The sequence below is a fragment of the Petaurus breviceps genome, unplaced genomic scaffold, assembly GCF_028583685.1.
Source record: "Petaurus breviceps papuanus isolate PSGF00001 unplaced genomic scaffold, PetGlider_PUasm1.0 90842, whole genome shotgun sequence".
NCBI lineage: Eukaryota > Metazoa > Chordata > Mammalia > Diprotodontia > Petauridae > Petaurus > Petaurus breviceps.
The window spans coordinates 10,954,957-10,981,835 of record NW_027187358.1 but is presented as its reverse complement, the minus strand read 5'-3'; the positions used below and the strand labels follow the sequence as shown (position 1 = coordinate 10,981,835).

The 26,879-nt window shown below is 36.5% G+C and overlaps 2 protein-coding genes across 2 annotated transcripts in view; one reads left to right on the top strand and one right to left on the bottom strand.

Moving 5' to 3' along the window:
• The window catches only part of CALM2 (calmodulin 2), a 490,104-nt gene that overhangs the window by 88,097 nt on the left and 375,128 nt on the right, over positions 1 to 26,879 (top strand). The gene's annotated exons all lie outside the window — the stretch shown is intronic.
• MSH2 (mutS homolog 2) overlaps positions 1 to 26,879 on the bottom strand; it is a 68,000-nt gene that overhangs the window by 6,510 nt on the left and 34,611 nt on the right. Inside the window, exons 8-12 of the mRNA XM_069071646.1 lie at positions 25,244 to 25,353; positions 14,426 to 14,549; positions 10,735 to 10,885; positions 3,975 to 4,072; positions 654 to 899 (exon numbers count right to left, since the gene is read on the bottom strand). Coding sequence (XP_068927747.1) covers positions 654 to 899; positions 3,975 to 4,072; positions 10,735 to 10,885; positions 14,426 to 14,549; positions 25,244 to 25,353 — 729 coding nt within the window. The remainder of the gene's footprint in view (positions 1 to 653; positions 900 to 3,974; positions 4,073 to 10,734; positions 10,886 to 14,425; positions 14,550 to 25,243; positions 25,354 to 26,879) is intronic.

The window sequence follows — 26,879 nt, the reverse complement described above, 5'->3', positions numbered from 1 at the left end:
CACTTAACACTTACTAGCCGTGTGACCTTGGGCAAGTCACTTATCCCAAATTGCCCTGCCTGCCCCCCTCCAAAAAGCCAAAAAATAAAATAAAATAAAATTACAGATCAAGAAAACACTGAAGACAGAGCTGAATTTCAATAACACATTTGACAAAAACTTTTCTGTTTCTCTTGTGAAGAGGTATGGTCTTTATGAATGTGGAACTGGTTTAATGACTGACCCCAAAAAGCAGCCATAAACAGTCAGACAGTTTGAAGAAAGGTCTCTAGAGCACCCCAAGACTTGTGTCCTAGATCCTGCTCAACCCTTTCATCAGTCACTTGACAGCATGTTTATCATTCCCTATGATATAAAGTTGGAATGAAGAGCTAATCTTAGGTAATCAAAGCACTAGTTCATAAAAATGTCTTGAGGTCAAAGGCATGGCATTATTGAATACCTGAGCACCTTGAAATAAAAATTCTACAGGAATTCAAAATATTTTCTTAAAAATTTTAAAAACAGTATTTCAAGAAAACAATGAACAACATGCTTTTGTTCAAATGTCAAGCACTATAATTTTTTCTTAATATTTTATTTTCCAAAGAAATGTTTTAAATTAATACGTTTTATAAAAAAACAAAAAATTGAAAAGCAATGCAATTTTTTACCAGTAATAATGTGGAACATCTGCTTATTTTTCTCAAAGTAAATGTCATTGGGAATAAACACAACTTCATCTTGAACTTCAACACAAGCATGTCTGGAACCCTTCAAAATGATTTTTCCTTGTCCCTTTTCCAAAATGACCGGACGTACGTATGGAACAGGTGCGCCATTTGATACATGAGCAAAACTGACAACTGCATCTAGTTGAGCTAATACATCATTCAGCGTCTGCATTGGTTCTACATAGCCTGTATAAAAAAAAAAAAACACCCCCCACAAAAAAATGTTTAACCATAAATATAGAACATGAGAGCAAAGCAACAAAATATAATTGTCCCAATCTGAGTTCAATTTGCATTTCTAAAATTATATACATTATCTAAATAAAGTATAAACTAATCAACTCTCCTATTTACTATAATGGAACTTTATTTTTTTTAAAAAAGTCTAAAAATCAATTTGAAATGAAAAACTAAACTTATCTGTTGCCCACTCAGGGAAAGAGTGTACACACACACACACACACACACACACACACACACACACACTCTCTCTCTCTCTCTCACAGAACATTTGCTAATGTACAAAATCCATAACATTTAAAAATTTTTTGGTGATCACTGTTCCATGCCTAGATACAGTATCTCATCAATTTGAGCACTCCTGAACAAACATTCATTACAATAAATATGCTGGAGATAAAAAAATGAAAAATAAAGTCACCACCCTCAAAGGGGGATTATCTCTTATTAATTGTCAGATAAATGCACAAAGATGAGTATATATAAGGTAAAAGTGATTGGAGCATGGGAGTCCAATTTCTAAGAAAATCTGAAGAGAGAAAAATCACTTTGAGGTGGAGGAATAATAAGGGAAGACTTCATAGATGTCACAACCCCTGAGCTCTGTCTATAAGGAAGAAAACTTTGAAGGAAGCCAGCCAGGAGAGAAAAGAGTGTTTTCCAAGCACTAAGGTGTGGAAGGAAAGGAGGAGGGAGGGAAGGGAGAGAAAAAGGGGGTAGAGGTGGGGAGGGGAGAGAGTAGGGAAGAGAGAAGGAAGAGGAGGGACATCAAAGAGTTAGAAGGGGTATCAAAGTCGAGGCAGCCGAAGCCTCTTCATTTTACAAAGGAAGAAACGGAAATTTCTGAGGACATAAGAGAACACATGATTTGCTCCCAGACAGCCAAGTGGTGGTACTGCAACAAGAGGACTAGAAGTCAGGTCCTTCTGACTCCAAGTCTAGCCACCTCTAACTAGAAGGACATAGAAACCATCATCATAAGGGGCTGTAAGTATATTTTAATGCTTTAAAAATGAATAAATAAACCCTGATTGGATAATGGCTAATATATTATAGTCTATTAATGTAGTAGAATACTACTGGACTATAAAATAAAATATAAAGGATTCTGAGAAGTCCTGAAAAACAACATACACAGTGACTTTTAGTGATGTACAAGGAAAGAACAAAAAAAGACAAGAAACTCAGTATTACATAATTTTAAGAAGTAAGCCTGACCTGAAAGAAGAAATAAGAAAATGTATACTTCCCTTTCCTTTTTGTAGAGCTGTAAAATGCTGCATAAACGAACAGACCTGGTTGCTGTGTTGATAAATTTTACTGAACTGCTTTTCCTAATCTTTGTTAGAAAGGATAGCACTCAGATGGAAGAGGGAGATATTTCGAAGTAAAGATGTAAAAACCAAAAGTATCAATTAGAAATTTTAGAAAAAATAAAGTATATCCAGTTAAGAACATAAAAATACTTTCTTAAACATAATAAAACTACAAAAAGGAAAATAAGAGTATCCAAAGCCAACACTCAACAAAAATCTGTTCATTTAAATTTCTCTAAAAAGACCCTGACTGAATGCTCTCTATATAGGTTTAATATAGGAAGACCAAAATTCAGGAAATAATTCTGCTAGAAACTTACTATGTAATAAATTAAATGTATTAAATAACACTTAAAACATATATTTTCAAATAAGTCATTTTCACAGCCATAAAGAAAGCATTTCAAATGGAATAACAATCAGTATGTTGTGCCTCTTCCTTCCTTTCATTACTGGTTTATTGAAAAAGTCCCTTAATATTTACCTTTTTAGAATAGTTGATAAAAGCTAAATTCTTAAGGCTGGATGGGACAGGCAGGGATAGTGTGTATAATTTTGCTGTTTAGTATAATATTCAAATATTAATGACAGATCCCAACTGTTGCCACTTTCCTTAATTACAAAGTAACCATAACTTGGAATTTAATCGTCAGTGAGTCTTCAAATCTTTGGTGAATATTCAAATCTTCAGCTCAAAAGCCCTGTAGAATAGTACATATGGCTGAAAAAGTTTTCCCTTTCATGTAAATGGCACAAATTTCAGCTCTATATTACCTTCATACCATTAAAAAGGACTGGAGTTTGGCTATATAAATTAAAAGTGTACAGCATCTGCTACAGAATAGCTCTCAAGATCATTCATATCTATAGAGTTTTCTAAGCACTTTCCTTACAGCAACCTCTTGAAGCAAGACTGTGCAGGTGATGCTGTTTTACCTGGCCATTTTAAGACAAGACAATAGAAGGCCTAGAGGTCATGCTACCTAGAGGTCCCCAGGGTCACTCTGTTGTCATAGCTAGGACTGGGACCAAGCCAAGAATTACAACTTTAAACAAACCCCAACATTGCCTGTGATGTGATGGTGGCTTCAAGATTCCTATTCCACTACAGATGTGGTATCATCAATGTGGACAGTCCTCCAATGTGCAAATCACCAACCTTTCTGTGCCACTCATGCTGTGGGACACTTGTCCAATCTATATTTAAAACAAGGACTTAATCCAATGTGCTGAAGGATGGTCTTGCTTTTCTCCTAATATCCAGAAGACAGCATGTGAACTGGTTATGCTTTGTCCACAATAATTATGCTATTGATGTGTGTACAGATTATTATTAAAAAGTTTTTTGTATAGATTATAATGTAGGCAGATAAAATTCTCTATATCAACTTTTCTCCCACTTGTTTCATAAAAATCTGCAATCTTTCTATATACTTCCCAGTTTTCTCCTACAAATATTGTCAATTTCAACTGAGTAATCTACTGAAGCTGCCTAAAAGTCAATTTTATCTAAAGCTTCTCTCCAATCTAATTTTAGGTTTTTCTAAAAATTTCATTTTCTTCTTACTAATACATAACACAAACTAAATAGTCACTGTGTAATTCAGTTGTAAAACTTTCTCTTTGTGCATAAAATTGAAATTTCTCCTGCTAAAGGAAACTGTTATATTCAAATGATTATAGGTGTTGTTTTGGTTATGTTTACCAGAAGAAATGTTGACAATTTCTTTAACAATGGCATCCTGGGCTTCCTCATACTCCTCTTTAATTTTGAGGTACTCATCATTGAAGGCAGCCAATTTGCTGGAAATGAAAATGAGAGAATTGTGAAAAATCTTAAATTATATTTTATTATATTAACCATTATACTATAATAACAGCAGGCATTTTCCGCCCTCTGGAACAACACTGAATGACAAAATATAAATTCAGACACAAAAAGGACAGCTCATAAGGAAGATGCAAAGTTGGCCATTAATTTATTAATTAACACAGCACCTAGCCCATATAGTAGGTGCTTAATAAAATGTTTACTGACTTTAATTCTGTCTTACATTATGTTAAGCCAGTCCACTGGCCCATTTTTTATTTCTATCCTATAATTTTCCAATGAAAAATGTTGATCTGTACTTTTGTTTGAGTAAAAATCTAAGTCTGAAAAACAAGTCCACCCATAGAATAAATGAAAAACACAAAAAAGAACACACCAAATCTAATCAATGTATCACTCTCTCTACAAAAAAATAAATTCTCAAAATAAGAATGACATTAAAAAAATCAGTTTTATATGGGAAAAAAAAACCCTCTAAAAAGAGGTCAAGGAGACCTCAAGGGTCAGATAAGCTAACCATAACTGGTTCCATAACCTTGCCCACACCCACTCGAGTACCAAGCCTTTCCAGGTACTGCTTAATCAGCAGTCCACCCAACCTCCTAAAATAATTTTACATTAATTGTTTATGAATATGTTCTAAACTCCCTACCCACCCTACCAAAGAATGTAGCTCTCAGAGGTCAAGAACTATTTAGGTTTTATGTTCATTACTTAGTCTCTAGTAAAGAGAAATACATGAGAAAGGGAAATGAGAGAAGGCAGAAGAGTAATAAGGAAGGGGAAGGAAAACAGTGCACAAGCAATAAGAATAAGCTAATTTTAGGCAGACAGAGTCTATGTGAAAAATTAAAGAACAAAAGAAAGATTATCTTGACATACAATTCCCACTCAACAAAAATTTACTAAGATATATTAATCAATGGAAAGACAAAGTTTAAAAATTATATGCTCTCTGCATGCAAGAAACTTGCTTCTACTGGGGCAAAGAGAGTTGGGGGAATAGTAATGACAATTAAATAAATAAAGATAAAAGCATAACACCAAAGTAGAGAGTTATGGGGATCACAAGCAAAACAGAAATCCAGAAAAGGGGAAAATACTTTGATAGAGAAATCAGGGAAGGCTTCAGACTATGGAAGGTGGAGATAAGCAAAGTCAAGTCAGAAAGCATTTAATAATTACCTACTATATGTCAGGTACAAAAAGAAATATTAAAATAAAGTCAAAAGACTGAAAAACTAGAAGAAAATATAATGTACCTCATAAAAAGAAGTGACTTTCAAAATAGCTCAAGGAGAGATCATTTAAAAATCACTGGACTAGCCAAAAAGTCATGACCAAAATAGCCCAGGTATCATATTTCAAGAAATCATAAAAGAAAATTGCCCAAATCTCCTAGACAAAGCAGAAAAAGAATTACTGGTCATCATCTCCTGAAAGAAACCCCCAAATGAAAAATCCCAGGAGCATTACAGCCAAACAAGGAATGGATGGAGAGAATGGCTAACACTTGAGCCTCACTTTCATCTGAACTAGTCAAAGGAGGAAAAAAATACACACACACACACACACACACAGATACAGAAGTACATTTCATTCAACAGGGACAAAGGAGGGAAAGGGGAGGAAGAAGAGGTAAGAGTAAGAGGGAGGACAGATCATGGGAAGGATAAGAACTAAGCAAAGCAAACTCAAACTAAAGATATACAGAAATATTCATACCAAGCAGCTCTTTTTGCAGTGGAAAAGAACTGGAAACTGAAGAGGTGATTCTCAATTGGGGAATGATTGAACCAGTTATGGTATATGAATGTCAGTCAATCCATAAATAAGTATTAAGCACCTATGCCAGACACTGTGCTAAGCATCGCAAAACAAAAAGACGAAAGACACCCTCAGAGAGTTCACAATCTAATGGGAGGAGACAACAACAAAAACGAAGCTGAAAAGGGGTGGTAAAAGTCCAGAAGGATACAGCCAGACTGAATGAAATGGCTGCCCTGGGTGCCCTTTTTAAATGGAGGCTCTAGGAGGAATTCTTGGCTGTCCACCTTCCATTCTTTCTATTCAGAAGGATGGAGGGGCTTCTAGGGCAGGGGATACTGAGGAAGTGTGATGTTCAAAACTGATATTACCTTGCAGGATTATGAGATTTAATTCAGAGAGAAGAGAATGAACAAAAAGTTGTAAAATATCAATTATACAACACAAGGAAGGCTAGTTTAGTGGTATTGCAGAGTGCAATGGGGTAGTAATCTTCAAAGACACTGGAAAAACAGGAAGGATGTGAAGAGCTTTTAAAGCTAAACCAAGGTGTTTATATTTAATTCTAAGGACAACAGGATCCACCAAATTTAATTAAGCAGGACAATGGCATGATCAGGTCACCGAATGAGGAAAATCACTTTGATGTCAGTTTGAAAAATGGAATGAAGTAGGGAAAAACTTGAGGCAGGCAGACCAATTAAGTAGCTGCTTCAGTATTTTAGGTGAGAGGTAATGAGGGTCTGAATTAAGGTAGGGGCTGTGTGAGTAAAGAAAGGATTAGATACAAAAGGTATCATAGAGTTAGAGACAGAAACAGATAAAACAAAGTAGGTGAACCTTCAAGAGTATGGTAGTAATAGCCAGAGGAACCAAAAGAGGTCTCCTGAAGAAGGAGTTGCTTATGCAAAGTCTCGAAGTAAGCAAGGGATTCTAAGAGTCCAAAGGTTTAAAGGTAAAGTGTCCTGGGCACAGGAAAAACCAGTGCAACGGTATGAAAACGAGAGATAAGGATCTTGTGGAAGGAATAGTATACAGGATATTTTGGCAAGAGTAGAATGTGTGGAGGACAATAGAAAGTAAGAATGGATAGGTAAGAAGAGGCTTTGTTGTGAAGAGTTTTAAATACCAAAGGGTTTGTTATCTGATCATGGAGTTAACAGGAAGTCATTTGAGTTTACTGAGGAAGAAGGCAACATGGATATAGCCTTCCTAGGCTTTAGAAAAATCACTTCGGCAGCTATAGGATGGGTTAGTTAGAGAATGAAAAAGAGATGAGGCAGGAAGAATAATTAAAAAGCTGTCAGACGAGGGGAAAAGAGATGAGGGCCTGAACTAGTGTGGCCTGCACTAGGGTGGCGGTTTCCGAAGAGCAGAGAAAGGGATAGATTTTAGAGTTGCTGTACTGAAAGAAATTATAAGATTTGGCAATTAATTAGATAACATGGGGTGACCTAGAAAGAAGAGTCAACAATGACATCAACATTATAGATCTGGGCTTTTGAAAGCTCAATCAATAGAGGTCTCAAAAGACAGGGGAGAAATACTCTACTGCAATGCACATGAGATAAACTTATCAATTTTGGTCAAACTCAATATGAACTCATATGAATGTGGCCTTGCAGCCCAAAAGGTCATTGAAACTTTAGACTACATTATCAGAAGTATGTCCAAGATGAGTGAAATGACAGCCCTCCTTAGCCCTAAAGAGACTACTTTTAAAAGTAAACTGCTGAATACATGGAACCAAAAAATAGTAAAATTTAAAAAGCGAATTTATGGAGTCACATTTTAGAAGAAACATGGGCTAAGTGAAGTATGTCCACAACAGAATGACAAGGATGGTGGGCAGATCTAGAAACTCATACATAAAAAAAGTTTTAAAGTACTGGGGCTAATTCCTAGAAAGACTCAAGGAGGAGCTAATTATCCTACTAGCTTAAAGTTATGTAACATTCTTAGAATTTGAAAAAAAAAGCTCTAATCACAACTCTATGCAACAGAGTACACATATTAGTATTTCCCATGTTCGAGTTAAAGAAAGGAAGGATCAGAAAAACAAGTGACAGGGTTCACACCAGGTCAAGTCAAGGTCATCTTGAGAAAATCCCAGGGCTCTTTCCATTACAGGGCAGATGAAGTATTGTCCCAAGAAGGATTAAAGCTTATTCTGCTGGGCTTCAGAGGGCAGAAATAGAATCAGGGAGAAGCCAAGTATAAAACAGCTCTTACAAAGAACTTCCTAACAATTAGAATGGCTGAAAACGAATTAAACTCTAAAATGAGGTAATGAATCCACATCGGAAGTACAGAAACAGATGCTTTAATCAGGAATGTTACACAGGGATCCACAAGATAAGAAGGAATTAGGCTAGAGAAGGAGTTCTAAGGGCTCTTCAAATTCTGATATTCTGTGGCAATTTATTAGTATGATACTGCATTACGTGGTTTTTAACAAGCATTATTTTTTCTCCTTTTCTGAATACTGTTCAAGTGTTTATAAATTAATGAAGCACACTGCCTTCCTTTTACTTTTTTTATTCCAAGAAACAACGGGTACTTGCTAGAAGAAAATATGACATCAGCCCTTCTACCTTTTTTTTTGCTCTTTTTTTGGAGGGCCTTTGGGGTTAAGTGACTTGCCCAAGGTCACACGGCTATTTTTTGTGTTAAGCATCTGAGGCCGGATCCGAACCCAGGTCCTCCTGACTCCAGGGCTGGTGCTCTATTCACTGCACCACCTAGCTGCCCCTACCTCTCCCTCTCCCTCTCTCTCTCTCTCTCTCTCTCTCTCTCTCTCTCTCTACATATATATATATATATATATATATATATATATATATATTTTTTTTTTTTTTTTAAAGCAATCAGGATTAAGTAACTTGCTCAAGGTTACACGGCCAGTTATTTCTGGGTGTGGTGCTAAGTATCTGAGCCCAGATTTGATCCCCAGATCATCCCGACTCTGGGGCCAGTGCTCTTACTCGCTGAGCCACCTGGCCGCCCCTCTACCTCTATATTTTTAAAGCTCATATTATTAGAACGTGCTATCCCACCCCCAAAACTGCATACAGCTTTTATGCTCTGCCTCAGCTCCTTTAAATGTGGATAAATCAGCTGTTTCATTTCCTCTACACCAATAATGTTTGAACTCAACTCTTGACCTGACATAACCAGCAATATTCTTTGGTTTCAGGTTCTCTCCAATTACATAGCTACATTTGCCAATGTTCTTTCTTCACAGTAAAACTGGAAAAGACAAAGAATAAACAAAAATACGTTGAAGAAATAACAAGATGACTTATTAGGGGTGAAAAAGATGAAAATGACTGCCTTTGTCTTGGACACAAACCACATTAGGGTAGTGCCTTGGATAGACTAAGATAGGACAATGATGTGCAGACAGCTCAGTCATATCAATATAAAAATACGGCACAAATTTAGATGAGTAGAAGGATCCTCCACCACTGATTTCTCAAAATAGAAGCTGGATATTGAACAAAGTCATCCTTATAACATAAATTTCAAATTGTTAGGGACTGCATTTAAAAAATTTATTATTCCACCTCCTTCAAGTTCCTAAAGAATGGTTAAGTTTAAGGTACACTGATATATAAGGAACTATTCATGTCCACTGAACTTTGTAAAGTTCATACTAATAAATAATAACATAATAAAAAGGAAATTCTAAAAAAATCAACATACATCAAGTTCCAGCACCATAAAATGAGGAAACAATCGTTACTTAATCCCAAGATAACTGACAGTCAGCAACATGAAACAGAAGCATTATCGAAACATCCCACCACCAACCCCTTACGGGGAACAGCTTTGCAGCAGCAGCACAGCCCACATCTATACAGCAGGTAAACACTTATTTTACAGATGTTACTTAATCCTCACAACAACTCTCTGAAGTAGGTAGCTAATAGTTAATATTATTCTTTAACAGATCAGGTAACTGGGGCTCAAACTCTGTTTTCCTACCTCTAAAAGAAGTGAGGAGTTGGACTCAATGCCCTCTAAGGTTCTTTTAGCTCTAAGTCAGAGAGAATACTAGTTTTGAAGCCAAAAGACCAAGATTCAAAATTTGACTCGACTCTTTTGCTGTTGACTCAGAACAAATTCATTAACTTCTCTGGGCTTCAGGTTCTTCATATATTAAGTGGGGATAATAATGTATCCACTACCTTACAGGGATGTTACAAGGAAAGTATTTCGTAAACATTCAAATGATACAGAAATGAATTATTATATATTATACTAACTGGTAGACTCAAGGCTTGAAGCTGTTTATTCACTACACAATGACAATGTTAAATGAAGGAAAGCTGGGCACGATTTCTAAAACTTGAGTGGCAGAAGTTCTTATATACAATATGAGATATTTCCAAAAGGTTGGAGACCCCTTTTATCCCAATACAAATTCCAGATCCAGGTTCCTTGGCCACAATGCTATGAGTGCGGCTGTTACCACCATCACAAGTACCAGCCTTCCCTGAAGGACTGTCAGCAGGAATGGAAAGAAGGTCACAAGGGCTCAAAGATCAAAGTTTTTTAGTTACTATGCCCACCTCACCCCTCCACACACAGCAGCCACCTCACAGTGAGGAAGCACCATAAATGGTCTTAAATTTTATCTTATCATTCATTTGTCACAGGCAGTCAACTTCCTCTCATAAATCGTTAAATTTTTGAGGAAACAGTAATGAAAGCATTTCCCAGGTAACAAACAGTGTTATTAATTATTTAAGTCATGCTACTACATTAAGAAAAAGCATAGATATTGTCTCTTCGGTTATAATAAACAGAAACTATTAAAACAGTTAAATAAATGCTTGAAAATAAAACATGCATATTCAAATACCTGTTGGTAAACTTAACCCCATTCTTCTGGACATCTAATGTGTTAAAGTTTTTATTGTTACGAAGGACTTTTTCTTCCTTGCAGGTTACTCGGAAGTAATATCCCAGTTGTGCATTGGAGTCCAGTTTAATGTGTTTACCAGCTTCTAAGCCTTAGAATCAGGTGAGGAAGAAAAAGCAGACTTGAAATATACTCTTTGAAATTTGTTTTTAACATAAATGTGTCAAATCAATGAATGTGAACCAAGCCAAATATACTTTCTGCATAAGACAGCAGCCTGACAAATCGTCTAAATAAAATTACTCCAATTCTTCTTCCCTTCTAGAACTACATCAAGACTGTTAAGTCATTTATGACTGCCTTAATTTCCTCTATTCAATTCAAAGATCTAATAAACACTAACCCCAAATCTGGAGGCTGAGATATAGATCACTTTCAATGAATGACTTTTCATGGGAATACTTTACAGTGGTCACAGGTTTCTATAACTGGTTGAGTCAACTCATTCACATTACACTTACAACCTTGATCCGAGGAGCCTTTAGAAAGTCAAATGATAAGACAAAATATCATACATGAGGATCAAGGGGTTGGGTGTTTTCTTTTAGTTTTCATTCATGAATATATGTTGTCAGATAGTCAAACCCATTCATTTTAAAGAAGAGGAAAATGAAACCTAGAGGGGTTAGTGACTAGTCCACACAAAAAGAGCATCAGGAAAGAGTTTACTACTCAAAAATTCTAAGTCTAAGCCCAGTACTCTCATCTCTGTGATATACTGTCTCTTACCCCAAACTGGAATCTCCTGCAAAGTAGGACTTACTAGGTGCTACATCTTGGGTCTTGCCCTACCACACATAATAGAGTTTGATACCTAGCAGGCACCCAATAAACCTGAGCTTACTCTCTAGTAGCACTGAATTAACCTGTCTAGATACTATTGGTACTTCCTCAGTGTCTGTCCACTGAAGACATGAAATAGTGAGTGAGGTATATAACATAAATGAAAACATTAAAAGTAGCTAAACTCAAACTTATCACAATGTTCAGTCTTGGTCCCAGAAAACAATATGAAACATATTTTCCTTTGGTAGATTAGTACTACATTTGAATCACAAGTATAGAATGGTATAAATGCTGTCAAATGTGGTCATTTAATCAATTTAGTTTGGTTTGACTATTTTTATATTATAAAGGGTGTGTCTAAAGGAGGGTATTGTATATTAAGAAATAACTGGAGTAAAAAAACAAGTCCTATGTAGAACTTTTTAAAAAAATCTATTCTCTTCACAGTGATCTCGAGAGTATAAATCCCTAGAATGAAGTCAGATGCAAACAAATGCTTACTATGTTTTGGGTTTCACTTTAAAATTAATGCTTAGTTTGTTTCACCAATGAGGGCTTTAAGCACGCGCGCGCGCACACACACACATCCTAGCTGTTATCAGTCGGTCTAACATTTAACATCTAATCAAAACACACTAATTTTAGGCCCTACTTTCAATAAGATGTTACTATCTTGACTATTCTCACTATCATTCTTATTCAGTCAAAAGAAGGCAAGAATGGCTAATTATGAATTTCTACTTGGCAGAATAATAAGATGTACCACTACAGTTCAGTTTTCCAATTCTATATACATGTCTTTATTCTACTTGGAAAAATTGTTGCTGGCACTGATTCTTAAAATTTCTCAAGTTGATCAATTTGCCAGAACGGTAAAACAAACTGAAAGCTGACATATTAATATAACCCAAAAATGCTAAAAGGAGACAAAGAAAACCGAAAAATGGAACCAAAATGTCACTGAGGCAGAGGTGCTAACACCTAACAAGCCACAACTCTGCAGTTCCAATATACTTCTTTCCCTCTTTCCATTTCTCTTGAGTTTTCTCATAAACCCAGAACTAAGTTCTATTTAGAATTATAATATCAATTATCTGGTTTTGGATAGCAGTTTTGGAGTTAAGGCTACATGCAAATAAGGTTTCCTTATTATTGTTGGTGATAATGCTGTTTAGTATTTCTATAGCACTTTAAGGTTTGTAAAGTGCTATACATGTTAGCTATAATTAAGGGGAGGTAGAAAAGAACAGAGAAGGCACTGGAAAACAGAATTCTTCCATTCCTAAATAACAGGATATCTCTGCTTCCTGTCTATATGCAAGAGAATAGTAAGTGAAATTTTGGTTTACTATATCCCTAAAGTTTGGGGTCTAATCTTGAACCTAATCTGTACAGATCATTCTATCCCAGGCTTCTCTACAAACCTTATGTTTAAAGATTTGACTTCAAATGAAAAGGATCTTTTTAAACATATGGATCATAAATAAAAATTGTATTTCACCCACACTGGGTTCTAAGTTTCCTCCCATGTTGTATACTGATAGAAATAATTATATTTGGTCTTAGGTTGAAAAGATTAAATGCAAAATCACAGTGATAAGACTTGGATTTTTTTAAATTTAATTTTATTAATAAAGCGATCTCTTACTCAGATCTGAGCAGAACATATAATCTGCATTGTTAATTATTCAGTATGAGGAACTACTAATAACTACAGCTGTCTATATTGTTCTAAATACACTGAAATGTAGTTCATCATCAATGACTCATCAATATCGGGAGAAGGGAAATGGTTGGAACTGAAAACTACCTAATCAAAAGCTAGAGCTTTACTGAAAATTCTGTATAGAGTTTGGAGTTGTTTCAACATAACACTGTGGAAATACTCCTGAAATTAATATGTCTGTTTTCTATAAGTTACCTTACCAGGCAGGTGCACTGGACACAGAGTAAAAAGCCTGCTTGCTGAGAGGAGCCAATCAGGAGCCTGCAGTAAGCCAAAGTCTTGCTCGAACCCAGACACCTTTGCTGGTGTTCGTTGGCATGACCTTGCTAACTCGTGGCCCCAACACCCACTCCCCAAATTGGCACAAACCAGCCATGAAGCCAAGTGTTCCTGAAAAACATCCTGCTTCTACATCCACCTGTTCCTTGGAAAGACTGCACTGTTTTGCTAACTCCTCCCTGAACCTCTCCCCTGCCTTTCCTAGGATGTGGGTTCTTTTGTACTTTGTACTGGGGTCTTCCACACTAGTATCTGATTTTCCTCGTAATAAAACTTTTCTGCTTTCAACTCAGTTTGGACTCCTATCTATATTTGGAAGAGTTGGCTTTACTTAGTTGACAAGACATACAAATTTCCACATACAATCAAAAATCAGTCTACGAAGAGCCAAAAAACCCCCAGAACAAATCACTTTCCTTTCCAATTAGGCTTTTAGGAGTTGTTAAATAATTCAATAATAAAAGGGAAAATGAATGGAAAAATAAAGCTATGGTCTTGACAATGATCAAAAGTAAAATTAAAATTAAAGTTAAGGGGCTTCACCCTTTAAAAAATTTTAAGCTTTCTCTTCTGGAACTATATGCTTCTCATGTAAGGACAGTGCAAATTTTATATATGTCCCATAGGCTGTGATCATTACACAGTATAAAATGTCAGTGGAAATCATTAGCTTAAATGACTGCTGCGTAGACAAAGAAGGAGATAACCTATGGGTTTCAATCATTCTATGATAAGATCATGCTTATGAGTGCTAACAAACAAGAAGGAAAGAATGATTGATTCACTATCTTCCCCACCTCTGGAAACAAACCACCTGTGAGGTCATCTCCTTTTTATTACCTAGTTCTCTTGCCGCATTTGTTAAAGATGCCTGCATCTTCTTTTCCAGATTAGTCATTGACTCTCTTAACTCTGTCAGGTGAGGATCAAAGGATGCCTTCACAAGAAATTCATGGTTTTCCACCTGTGAATAGAAAAGAATGATTAAAACTGTAGCTAAATGAAGGAAGTCATTAAGAATAAGGTATTTTCTGAAAGCATTTCAGAGGCCATCAATCCCAACCCGCATCAGAACAAGAATCCCTCCACACCAGGGAGATGGTAAGCCAGCAATTGCTTTAAGATTTCTAGTAAGAGAGAACTCACACTACCTCTTGAAGCAGCACAATCTATTTTTTTAGGTAAGTCTCTCTCTTATCTTCTACCAATTGTTCCTAAGTCTGTCCCCTGGGGTCAAGTAGAATAAGTCCAATTCCTCTTCCACAAGTATCTAAAGGGCTATCTTTTTTGGCCTAAATGCTGCCAGTTCCCCAACCCATCTTTATGAGGAAGGATCCTGAGGATGTTTATCATCCTGCCTACTGTCCTCTAGAAGTTCTCTGGTCTCAGTGTAATTCCTAAACCCAAAAGGGAACACAATATCTAGAAGTGTGCAGATATCTGACAGGTGCAGAAATTAGAGCAAGAAAATCATCTCCCAAGAGTGGCCAGGTGGCGCAGTAAGAGCGCCGGCCCCAGATTTGGGACACCTGGGATCAGTTCCAGCCTCAGATACTTTACACCCACATACACAAAAAAACTGGCTGTGTAACCTTGAGCAAGTTACTTAACCCCAATTGCTTAAAAAAATAAAAGAAAAAAAAAAGAAAATCATCTCCCTAGTCCGGAACATGGCTCTGAAGGGAGCTGATCACATTAGTTTTCCTGGCTACCCTAATACACTACTGCCTTACATCTGAGCTAGATGACCCATCCTTCCACCTAGCTTGTAGTTACAGTTGATTTTTTTTTTGCTTTTTTTTGGAGGGCAATTAGAGTTAAGTGACTTGCCCAAAGTCACACGGCTACTAAGTATGTCAAGTGTCTGAGGCCAGATTTGAACTCAGATCCTCCTGACTTTAGGCCCAGTGCTCTATTCACTGCACCACCTAGCTGTCCCATTGATTTTTTTTTTTTAGAACCCAAGTGTAAGGTTTTCCATTTCCCCTTGCTTAAATTTTATCTTATTAAATTTATCCCACCATTCTAGCTTATTAAGATCTTTTGGAAACTCCAACTCTAACTTACATTCCATGGAGTATTAACGCCAAAAGATCTATTCTCATGGCCCTAACCCCAATGGATAGCTCCGGTGATGTGTCTTAAATCCACTTTTTCCCATCCCTATACCAAACTCTTGTGGTTACTTACTCAGGCCAACCTAAATCTTATTATTTCCTTTTCCTCAGAAATTTGAATGAATCTTAGTTAAGGATTTATGTAACCAATGTTTCTATTCGTATCCATTTGAAATTTTCTTAACATGGTCTAGGAAGGAGACTTTTAACAACGTGTTTATTTAATAGAGAAGGAAGCAGTCACCTTTCTCAAAGAAAAGAAAGGAAATTACATCTGATCCAGTCCAAGACTGCCCTTTTTCTGGGCCAGTTAAAAGTTCTCCTTCCATCCCATATTCCCCACTAATATATACCTGACAAGTCTCTCACCTACACAAATTTATTGTACCCTCAATGCCACTTTGTACCTTACTAAGACACTAAATTCCTCTCCAATACACAGGGTCCAGAGTTCAAATCCACAAATCAAGTCTCAATAATAGCTGTGTTACTCTGGGTAAGTCACTTAACCTCTTTCCTTCAGTTTTCTCATCTGTAAAATGGGGATCATAATAGCACCTACCCCGTTAACTTTTTTTGACGATCAAATGAAATAATCATTAGAAAGCACTTAACACAGTATCTGAAACAGTAAACACTATAGAAATATATAGATAAGTGCTTTAGAATATTGTTTTCAAATATTAAATATGGTAATTACTTTTCTTTTACATTACAAATTGCTGCTGGAAAATCTTATAGATTTAGGGCAAGAAGATGATCACTAAAATGGAAACTTAGTTGAAACATTCTTGTAATCCAAAACAAATTTTAATACTGGCTGAAACATTAGTTAACTGTTATTAATTAATCCATAAGCATTTATTATGTACTTACTTTGTGCCAGACACAGAGCTAAGCAGCAGGGCTATAAAGAACGGCAGGAGTAATCCCTGTCTTTAAGAGAACTCACACCCTCATGAGGGAAAATACCTGAAGGTACATATAAGGTACATACAAGGTAGAAGGAAGGTAATCATAGAATGTGGCACCAGCATGTGGAGGACCCAGAAAAGCCCTCCTACATCAGGTATCATTTGAATGGCATGTGAAAGGAAACATGGAATTTGAGAGGTGGAGGTAAGGCAGGAGAGCATTTGGGGCATGGGGAACAGGCAGCAGAAAGGCATGGAAATGGGAGATGGAATGGAAGTAGGCTAGTATGGTTGAATAAAAAAAATATGGAATGGATAAAGGTGTAAGATGCCTGGCAATGTAGGAAGAGAACAGGTTGAGAACCTTTTTTAAATGAAAGTGAAACAGCAAATTAAAAAGAACTCAAAAGGGATCCAAAAATGACTTGTTGGATAGCTACAGAACCCAAGCTCTGTGTGTGTGTGCATGTGTACTTCTCTAAGGAGAAATTGGTTTTTTTAGGACAATCTGAGGGACTAAATGACGAGGAAAAGGGTGCTATAGTTTAAGACAGATGTAGATGAGTCCTTAACAGGAGTTGTACTAGACTTTATACAGTAGGCACAAGTTTTAGTTCTCCCAAAGGTATGCTTATATAATTATACAACACCATCTGGGGGGTGGGAAGGAAGAGGATGAGACCCACCAATGATTAGAGAGTAATTCCTGATACAAAAAGAGGGATGAGGAGAAAATAGAGACATTTGGATAAAAAATACCATCTTCCAGCATGCTGAGAAGTGGGAAACCTAGATTCTGTACTTGTCTCCAATACCAATCACAATCTCTCTGAAGCTCTTTAATGCAAATAACATGACTTATAAAAATGCGATATTGTGTCTTATCTGTGAAAGAGAAGTAAGTTGTTCATTTTATGGAGCAGCATTAACTATAGCTCCTCATGAAACTATGACTGTTGGGGGCAGGGCTAAGATGGAGAGAAGGCAGGGACTCACCTGAGCTCTCCCCTAAACTCTCCAAAGACCTTTGAACAATCCCTAAAACATATCCTGGAGTAGCAGAATCCAAAAATGATGGGATGAAACAATTTTCCGATCCAAGACAACTTAAAAGTTTATCAGGAAAGATTTGTCGCACTAGGGTGACAGCAGAGCATAGTCCAGTGCAGGTCGCATCAGCACAGACCAACGAACTAGGAGCAGGCCTTGAGAGTGAATAAATCAGCAGCTACAGTGGCTGCTTCCAGAGCTTTTGGTTCACAGATGGTAAGGGGGCATCGAACAACTAGTCAGAAGAAGATTACAGGGGTCTCTTTGCTGGCCCTGGAGGCAGGACTCTGTCGCTTGGCGCATACTCAGATCTAGGCTACAGTCCTAGGGCAAGGAGCACTAGCACATCAGAGTGTGAGGCCACAGTTGAGCAGGAACCCTCTTCACAGTTCCAGACAGAAAAGAGTGCTTGTGGTCACTCACAGACCAGAACACAGGTCAGGAGAGTAATAAACACACCTCTCCTTAGATCATACCACACTGGAAGAACTGAAAACTTACAGGTTCCTAGAAGTATCTCTGAAAACTGATGCACAAAACCCTTGAAGCTCGGAATAGTGTGCCCTCCAACCTGGAAACAGAGTCCCACTTTAGCAAAGAGTTAGGCTGGAGAAATGAGTAAAACAGAAAAAAATTCAGACCATAGAAAGTTACCATAGTAACAAGAAATATCAAAACACACACGCAGAAGAAGGCAATAAAGTCAAACTTCCTACATCCAAAGCATCCAAGAAAAATATAAATTGGTCTCAGGCCATGGAGAAATCAAAAAGGTTTTTAAAAATCAAGTAAGAGAGGTAGAAGAAAAACTGGAAAGACAAATTAAAGTGATGCAAGAAAATTGTGGAAAACAGTCAACAGTCTAGTAAAGGAGGCACAAAAAAAACCTGAAAACAACAGCTTAAAAAACAGAATGGAATGGGGCAGCTAGGTGGCACAATGAAAAGAACACCAGGCCTGGAGTCAAGAGGACCCGAGTTTAAATCCAGCCTCAGACACTTAATATAAAAAACTAGCCATGTGACCCTGGGCAAGTCACTTAACCCCAATTGCCCTGCCTTCCCCCCTACAAAAAGAAAAAAAAAAAAAAACCAAAAAACCAAACAGAATAGGTCAAAGAGTAAAAGAGGTTAAAAAAAAAATCAAATGAGAAGAATACCTAGAAAAGTTGAATTGGCCAAACTGAAAAAGATTTACAAAAATTCATGAAGAGCTCTGGCTGGGGGGCAGAGCCAAGATGGCAGCATAGAAGCAGGAAAATTCCCTGAAATCCCCTCATAACCACCTGAAATACCTATAAAATATGACTCTAAATAAATTTTAGAGCTGCAGAACCCACAAAGTGACAGAGAGTAACAAATCTCCCACTGAAGGCAGCCTGGAAGGCCGACAAGAACAGTTCATCGCAACAAGCTGGGAGCCCAGCCAAGCCCCATGTGAGCCCATGGTTTTAGCCCCAGGCGACCAGCAATTGCACTGAACTTCTGGAGAGTTGATCTCCAGCAGCAGTAGCGGTGTCCAGAATTATCAACCCATCAGTGCCAAAGAAAAAGTGAGGTCGGTGTAGGACTCTGTTGGAACTGGGGGGGATGGAGGAGCGAGTCCAGCCCCTGCCCCTGGAGCTAGAAGTGGCAGAGGTACAGCGGCCCTGCAGCCGCCTCCATGTGGCTGCTGCAGAGCTCCCGACCTGAAGATAATAGGGGGACCAATCGACCATTCAGAGGGTAATTGCTCTTGCTTTAACCTGCCTGGATCTGGATCATGGTCTTAGGTGGTGGTCCTGAGGTGTGCGACCAGTGAGCCAGAGTTTGTGAGGGCTGCAGAGAGGGTGCCTTACTAATAGCTCCAGCAGCTGCAAAAACCCCAGCAATTTGGGACAAAGCTCTCCTCTCTGGAAGCAGAATTCTACTGTGGCAAAGAGCTCAAAACTCAAGTAACTGAGTGGAAGCATGAGCAAGAAAAGGAAGCAAAGCAAGCACAAGAATACAACTTTAGATTCCTTTTTTGGGGACAAAGAGGATCAAAGCATGGAAAGGGAGGAAGACAACAAAATCAAAACTCCTGCACCAAAAGCTTCCAGGAAAAATATGAACTGCTTACAGGCCATGGAGGAGCTCAAGGAGGATTTTGAAAATCAATAAGAGAAGTGGAGGAAAAATTGGGAAGAGAAATGAGAGTGATACAAGAAAATCATGAAAAGTGAGTCAACAGCCTGACTAAAGAAAAGAACACCTTAAAAAATAGACTAACTCAAATGACAAAAGAGGCCCAAAAAGCCAATGAGCAGAAAAATGCCTCAAAAAGCTGATTTGGCCTGATGGAAAAGGAATTTCAAAAACTCACTGAAGAGAATAATTCCTTAAAAATTAGACTGGAGCAAATGGAAGATAATGACTTTGTGAGAAATCGAGATACTATAAAACAGATCCAAACAAATGAAAAAATAGAAGGCAATGTGAAATATCTCACTGGAAAAACCATTGACCTGGAAAATAGATCCAGGAGAGATCACTTAAAAATGACTGGGCTACCTGAAAGCCATGATCAAAAAACAAAACCCTAGAAATCATCCTTCAAGAAATTCTTGAGGAAAATTGACCTGATATTCTAGAACCAGAGGGCAAAATAGAAATTCAAAGAACTCAACAATCGCCTCTTCAAAAAGAAAACTCCAAGGAATATCACAGCCAAATTCCAGGGTTCCCAGGTCAAGGAGAAAATATTACAAGCAGTCACAAAGAAACAATTCGAGTATTGTGGAAACACAATCAGGATAACACAAAATCTAGCGGCTTCTACATTAAGGGATCAAAGGGCTTGAAATATGATATTCCAGAGGTCAAAGGAGCTAGGATTAAAATCAAGAATCACCTACCCAGCAAAACTGAGTATAATGCTTCAGGGGAAAATATGGTCATTCAATGAAATAGAGGACTTTCAGGCATTCTTGATTAAAAAACCAGAGCTGAACAGAAAATCCAACTTTCAATTACAAGAAGCAAGAGAAGCATGAGAAGATAAACAGGCAAAAGAAATCATAAGGAACTTATTCAACTATTTACATTTCTACATGGAAAAATGATAATTGTAACTCATGAGACTTTTCTCAATATGAGAATAGATGAAGGGAATATATATGTATATATGTATAGGAGGGTGTATGTGTGTATAAATATATATGTGAGTATGTGCATATGTGTCTACATGTATGCATAGACAAAGGGCACAGGATGGGTTGAATATGACGGGATGATAAAAATAAAATTAAGAGGTGAGAGAGGAATATATTAGGAGGAGAAAGGTAGAGATAGAATAGGGTAAATTATCTCATATAAAAAGAGGCAAGAGAAAACTGTTACAATGGAGGAGAAAAGAAGGAAGGTGAAAGGGAATGGGTAAACCTTACTCTCGTTGAATTTGGCAGGACGAAATAACATACACTCAATTGGGTATCTTACCCTACAGAAAAGTAAGAGGGAAGGGGATAAGAGAGGGGATAATAGAAGGAAGGGCAGATTGGGGGAAAGGGTAGTTAGAAGCACACACTTTTGAAAAGAAATAGGGTCAAAGTAGAAAACAGAGTTAAGTGGGGGGGGGATAGGATGGAGGGAAATATAGTTAGTCTTTCACAATATAACTACTATGGAAACGTTTTACCTAACTACACATGTACAACCTATATTGAATTGCTTCTCTTCCCAGTGGGGGTGGGTGAGGAGTGAAGAAGGGAAAGAATCCGGAAATCAAAGCTTTTAAAACAAATGTTTAAAAAAATTGTTTTTTCACATGCAACTGGGAAATAAGATAAATAGATACTGGGATACAGAAATACATCTTGCCCTACTAGAAAGTTTGGTGGGGGGCAAGGGGAGGGAGGATATAAGAGAGGGCAGACTGAGGGAAGGAGAATTCAGTAGGCTTGCTGTCTTGGGGTCGGGTGTAGAGGAAAGACATGGAGAAAATTTGTTAACTCAAAATCTTATGGAAATGAATGTTGAATACTAAAAATAAATAAATAAAAGGGAAAAAAAGAATTGTGGTATGAATAAAATCAAATGAGAAAATACATGTAAACAAGATTATAAACCATAAATTGCTGTATAAGTGTTAGCCAATGCTTATGTTTTGTTTTGTTTTCCCCTGTACATGTATAGGAAGTCTGAAAAAAGAGCATCTCAATAAAATGCACTTAAAAAAAGATAAAAAAAGAATGAAAAAAATAGAAAACAATGTGAAATGTTTCTCTGAAAAAACAACCGACGTGGAAAACAGACCTATAAGAGATCATTTAAAAATTACTGGACTACCTTAAAAGGCATGATCAAAAAACAATCTAGACATCATCTTTCAAGAAATTATCATGGAAAACTGCCCTGACAGTCTAGAAGCAGGGGGTAAAATATAAAGTGAAAGAAACCACTGATCACCTCCTGAAATTAATTCCAAAATGAAAATTTCCAAGAATATTATAATCAAATTCCAGCACTCCCAGGCTAAGGAGAAAATACTGCAAAAAGTCAGTTGTGGAGCCACAGTCAGGATAACACAAAATTTAGCAGCTTCTATATCAAAGGATCAGAAGGATTGGAATATGATATTCCAGGAGGCAAAGGAGCTAGGATTACAACCAAGAATCATCTACCCAACAAAACTGAGTATAATTCTTTGGGGGAAAAATGGACATTCAAAGAAAAAGAGGGCTTTCAAGCATTTCTAACAAAAAAACCAGGGCTAAATAGAAAATCTCACTTCCAAATACAAGACTGAAGTGAAACATAAAAAGGTACACAGGAAAGGGAAATCATAAAGGACTTAAGATTAAACTGTTTACATTTCTACATGGGATGACACCAGTAACTCATAAAAACTTTTTCATTATTAAGGCAGTAGAGAGAGGGCACAATGAATATGATGGGAAAATATCTTCCCAAATAAAATTAAGGGAAGAAAAAGAAGAATGCAATGGGAGAAAGGGAAAAGGAGAAGTAGAATGGAGTAAATTATTTCACAAAAAAAGCGGCAAAAAAAAGACCTATTACACTGGAGGGGTAGATGAGGGAGGTGGCAAATAACACTTAAATCTTACTCTCATTGGAACCAGCTCAAAGAGGAAATAACATACATACTCAATTGGACATATAAATCTATCTTACCCTACAGCAAGGCCTGCATAACCTGCTTCCTGCCAAAGGATTTCCTCTACATTTTTCACAGGCCACCCAAAATCCTTTGGTGGGTCACAGGTTGTACCGGCCTGCCTCACAGGAAAGTAGGAGGGGAAGGGAATAAGAGAAGGAAGGTGGACTGGGGGAGGTAACAGTTAGAAGCAAAATACTTGAGAAGGGGCAGCATGAAAGTAGAGAACAGAATAAAACAGGGGGAAGGAGGATATAGAGAAATACAGTCAGTAATCACAATTGAAAAAATTTTTGAAGCAATTTCTCTGATAAAGGCCTTTTCTCTCAAATATCTAGAGAAATAAGTCAAATTTATAAAAAAAAAAAAAAAGACCATTCCCCAAATAACAAATGATTAAAAAATATGAATAGTCAGTTCTCAGGTGAAGTAAGCAAAGCTTTCTACAGGCATACGAAAAGTGCTCTAAGTTACTACTGATTGGAAAAATGCAAATTAAAACAATACTGAGGTACTACCTCACACCTATCAGATTGACTAATAGGACAGAAAAAGAGTGATAAATGTTGAAGAGGATTATATAGAACAATTTAGAATCATGGTTAAATATGTATAGCAGCTCTTTTCTGGTGGCAAAGAATTGGAAATTGAGGGGATGCCTATCAATTGGGGAATGACAGAATAATTTGTGGTATATGACTGTGATGGAATACTATTTGTGATACAAGAAATGAGCTACATGCCCTTAGAAAAATCTAGAGATTTACAAGAACTAATGCAAAGTGAAATGAGTAGAACCGAGAGAATATTGTATATAGTAACAGCAATATTGTAAGGTGATCAACTATACATGACTTAGTTATTCTAAGCAATGTAATGATTCAAGACAACTGAAAGACCTATCATGAAAAATGCTATCCATCTCCAGGGAAAAGAACTAATGGAACCTGACTGACTTTATTTTGATCTATGTTTTCTTTTACAACATGAATAACATAGAAATGTTTTGCATGATTACATATGTATAACCTATATCAAACTGCTTGCCTTCTCAATGAGGGAGGGAGAGAATTTGGAACTCAATTTTAAAAATGAATGTTGAAAACTGTTTTTACACATAATTGGGGGAAAATAAAATACTAAATTTTTTTAAAAACTATTAATGTTAAGAAGTTTTGTTAAGTTCCATCAAAAAAAGGATTAATCTACCTCTGATCATTGTACCATTCAACTTCATGAAAGCTCTAAGAAAACAAAAATCACACATTAGTTAGTGTGTATATCTCAGAAAATACAAATGAAAAAAATTAATACTGTGAGAAAAACAATGCCCTTTAGCAAGAACAATGTCCTTAGGTACCTCAGATTATACTGAATAATCTTGCTTTCAAAAAAATATTTCATAATATCTTTACATAGGGAAAAAAATCAGTTAATTGAAATATTCCTACTCAACTAAAAAAAAAAAAAACCTGAAATGGATAAATCAATTAGCAGATCAAAATGTTGCCATATCTGAAAAAAGAGCATGAATGTCCCTCAGGCTCATTTTAAAGAGGTAATTATATAAAAAGAAGTTTTTTAAAATGTCAAACCCCATAGTAATTTTAACATCCTATATTTAACTTCTTTTAAATATACCCTGAAGTATTCCATGTGAACATATTTTAAAAGCTATAGAACAAAATTAATTAATATTCACTAAAATGTGCTTATATTTTTTAGAGAAATGTGGAGAACATGTATAACATAGGAATATTCTCTTCAAATATGGAATATCTTATTAATAACTCAGTTTTTACATAAGAATTGCTGTTGGAAAGTGCTGGAAAAATCTCATAGATGCAGAGTAATATGATGATCACTAAAATAGAATTCTAGTTGAAAAACATTCTTATAATCCAATGCAAATTTTAATACTGATTGAAACATTTCCAAAATCAGTTTGATTTTCCCACTTCTGTTTTCAACAGTATTTAAGGACATCTATGCCTTGCACCTACCTAACAAAATACTTAGAATTCCACTGAAAAGAAACAAATGAGTTCATACTCTCCTAGGCATTCTTCCTTCATATTTATGTCCACTATTCCTTTGTACTCAAGTTTTTATACATTGGCTTTCTAATATTATTTTTTTTCTTTTCTAATTAGAAAAAAAATCCTCTATAGCAATCTGAGATTTCTGATAATGAATTTTGCCACTTTGCCCAGTGATACCCAACTCCTTTTTACTTTTCTGGTTTCTGTTTAGCTGATATCTATTAAAACAACTCTGCCACTGAAAGTAACTTTTCCCAACTATCATTTATTCATCTTACATGCTTTGGGTAACAATGATGCCACAACCAACACTGAGAAATAACAAAATTAACTACTGGAAAAATATAATTGTTCAAAATATTCTGTGTTTTTTTTAATTTGTAAAACTATAATACATACCTGATTCATATCTAATGTCGTTTCTATCATTTCCTGAAACTTGGAGAAATCAGAATGAAGATCAGTCAAAGGAGTTATGAAGACTGCCACTAATAATGACTGGTGTGTTCCTGTAAGTGAGAGAGGAAAAGAACCATACAGACGATAAAAAAGCTAACATAATAAGAATCACGGCAATGGTATTAATGCACATCTATATAGTTTTTAATAGTTTACCAAGCAATACTTCACTACTATAAAGGAAATAACATAAATATTAGTTTCTTATTTTATAGATGAGGAAACTGAGGTTCAAAGAGGCTACTAAGTAACTTGGCCACATGTAAGTAATGAGCAGTAGAATCAAGACTTCCATCCAAGTATTAGGATGGAATTAGGATCTAATTCCCGCCTCATTCATATGGAATTCAATTCTGTGAGCAGTGCCATCTTAAAGTTTCAGTCAAGTTATAACAATAACATGGACAACTCGGGAATGGCGATGAAAAAGCCAATTCTATTTCTCTTCCAACATGCTCTATGACTCTCCTCTCCCTCACTTCCTATATTCAGTCAGCTACTAAGTCCTATTAATTCTGTCTCAACAGCATCTCACGCATCTGGCTCTCTTCTCTTTGTCCCCATTGCTGGATCTAATACGGATCCTCATGGACTCTAGTAATAGTTTCCTATTTAATATTCTTGTCTCTAGCATGGAAAAAAAAAAAAACCCTTCCTTATTCAGAGCTCTGGTGCTGTCACTTCAATTCTCAAAAATCTCAAATAAATGGTTCCCCCTTGCCATATAAACAAAAATCATATTCCTTATGGCATCAAATGCCCTCCACATCTGAAACCAAACTACCTCACCAACAACTATCATATAGCAAACACTTATAAATGTTTAACTTCAACTCTTACCACTTCTCTTCATATACTTTTTCCAGATAAGCTGAACTACTTATCTCCTATTTTCCCATACACCTCCAGGACTTTGCTCATGTTATTCCCAACGCTTAAAATGTCTTCTCCATTCTTACTCCACCTAACAATTCTTATCCATACTCCAAAGCCTAAATCCAAATGCTCCTTCCTCAGGAGGAGTTGGCCACATCTCATCTGGTAATGGTATTTAACCCTTTCAGATTTCACATAATATTTCACTCATCTTTGGGGTATCATAGTCCAATCTACAGTATATAAATTCCTGAACACAGATCATGTTCTAGCTAAACATTCTATTTCCTACAAGACAAGGTTCTGCACATAATACACAATGTCATGTAAACTTGAACAATTTATTTAGCTACAGTTCTTCATCTGTAAAATAAGGGCTTATACTCAATGAACTCTGTTAAGGTCCTTTCCAATTCTAATTATTCTACTATCCTTAAAAGGCTAGCAATCCAGAAGCAAATGTATACTGTATAAACAAGGGAATAAACTACCTTTAATGACAAATTGTACAATTATTTTGGACTCTTCTGGAGACAAAGGATAATGAAAATAGGAAGGAAATGTAAATTGAAGAAAATAGGATACTAATTATACTTCAATAACCACAATAATGAGGTATATTTCTATGACTGTGGACTATCTTTATGCTAAACTAAACAAGCAAGAGTTTAAGTGACCAATAACTGTAGCTGCCTCCTGA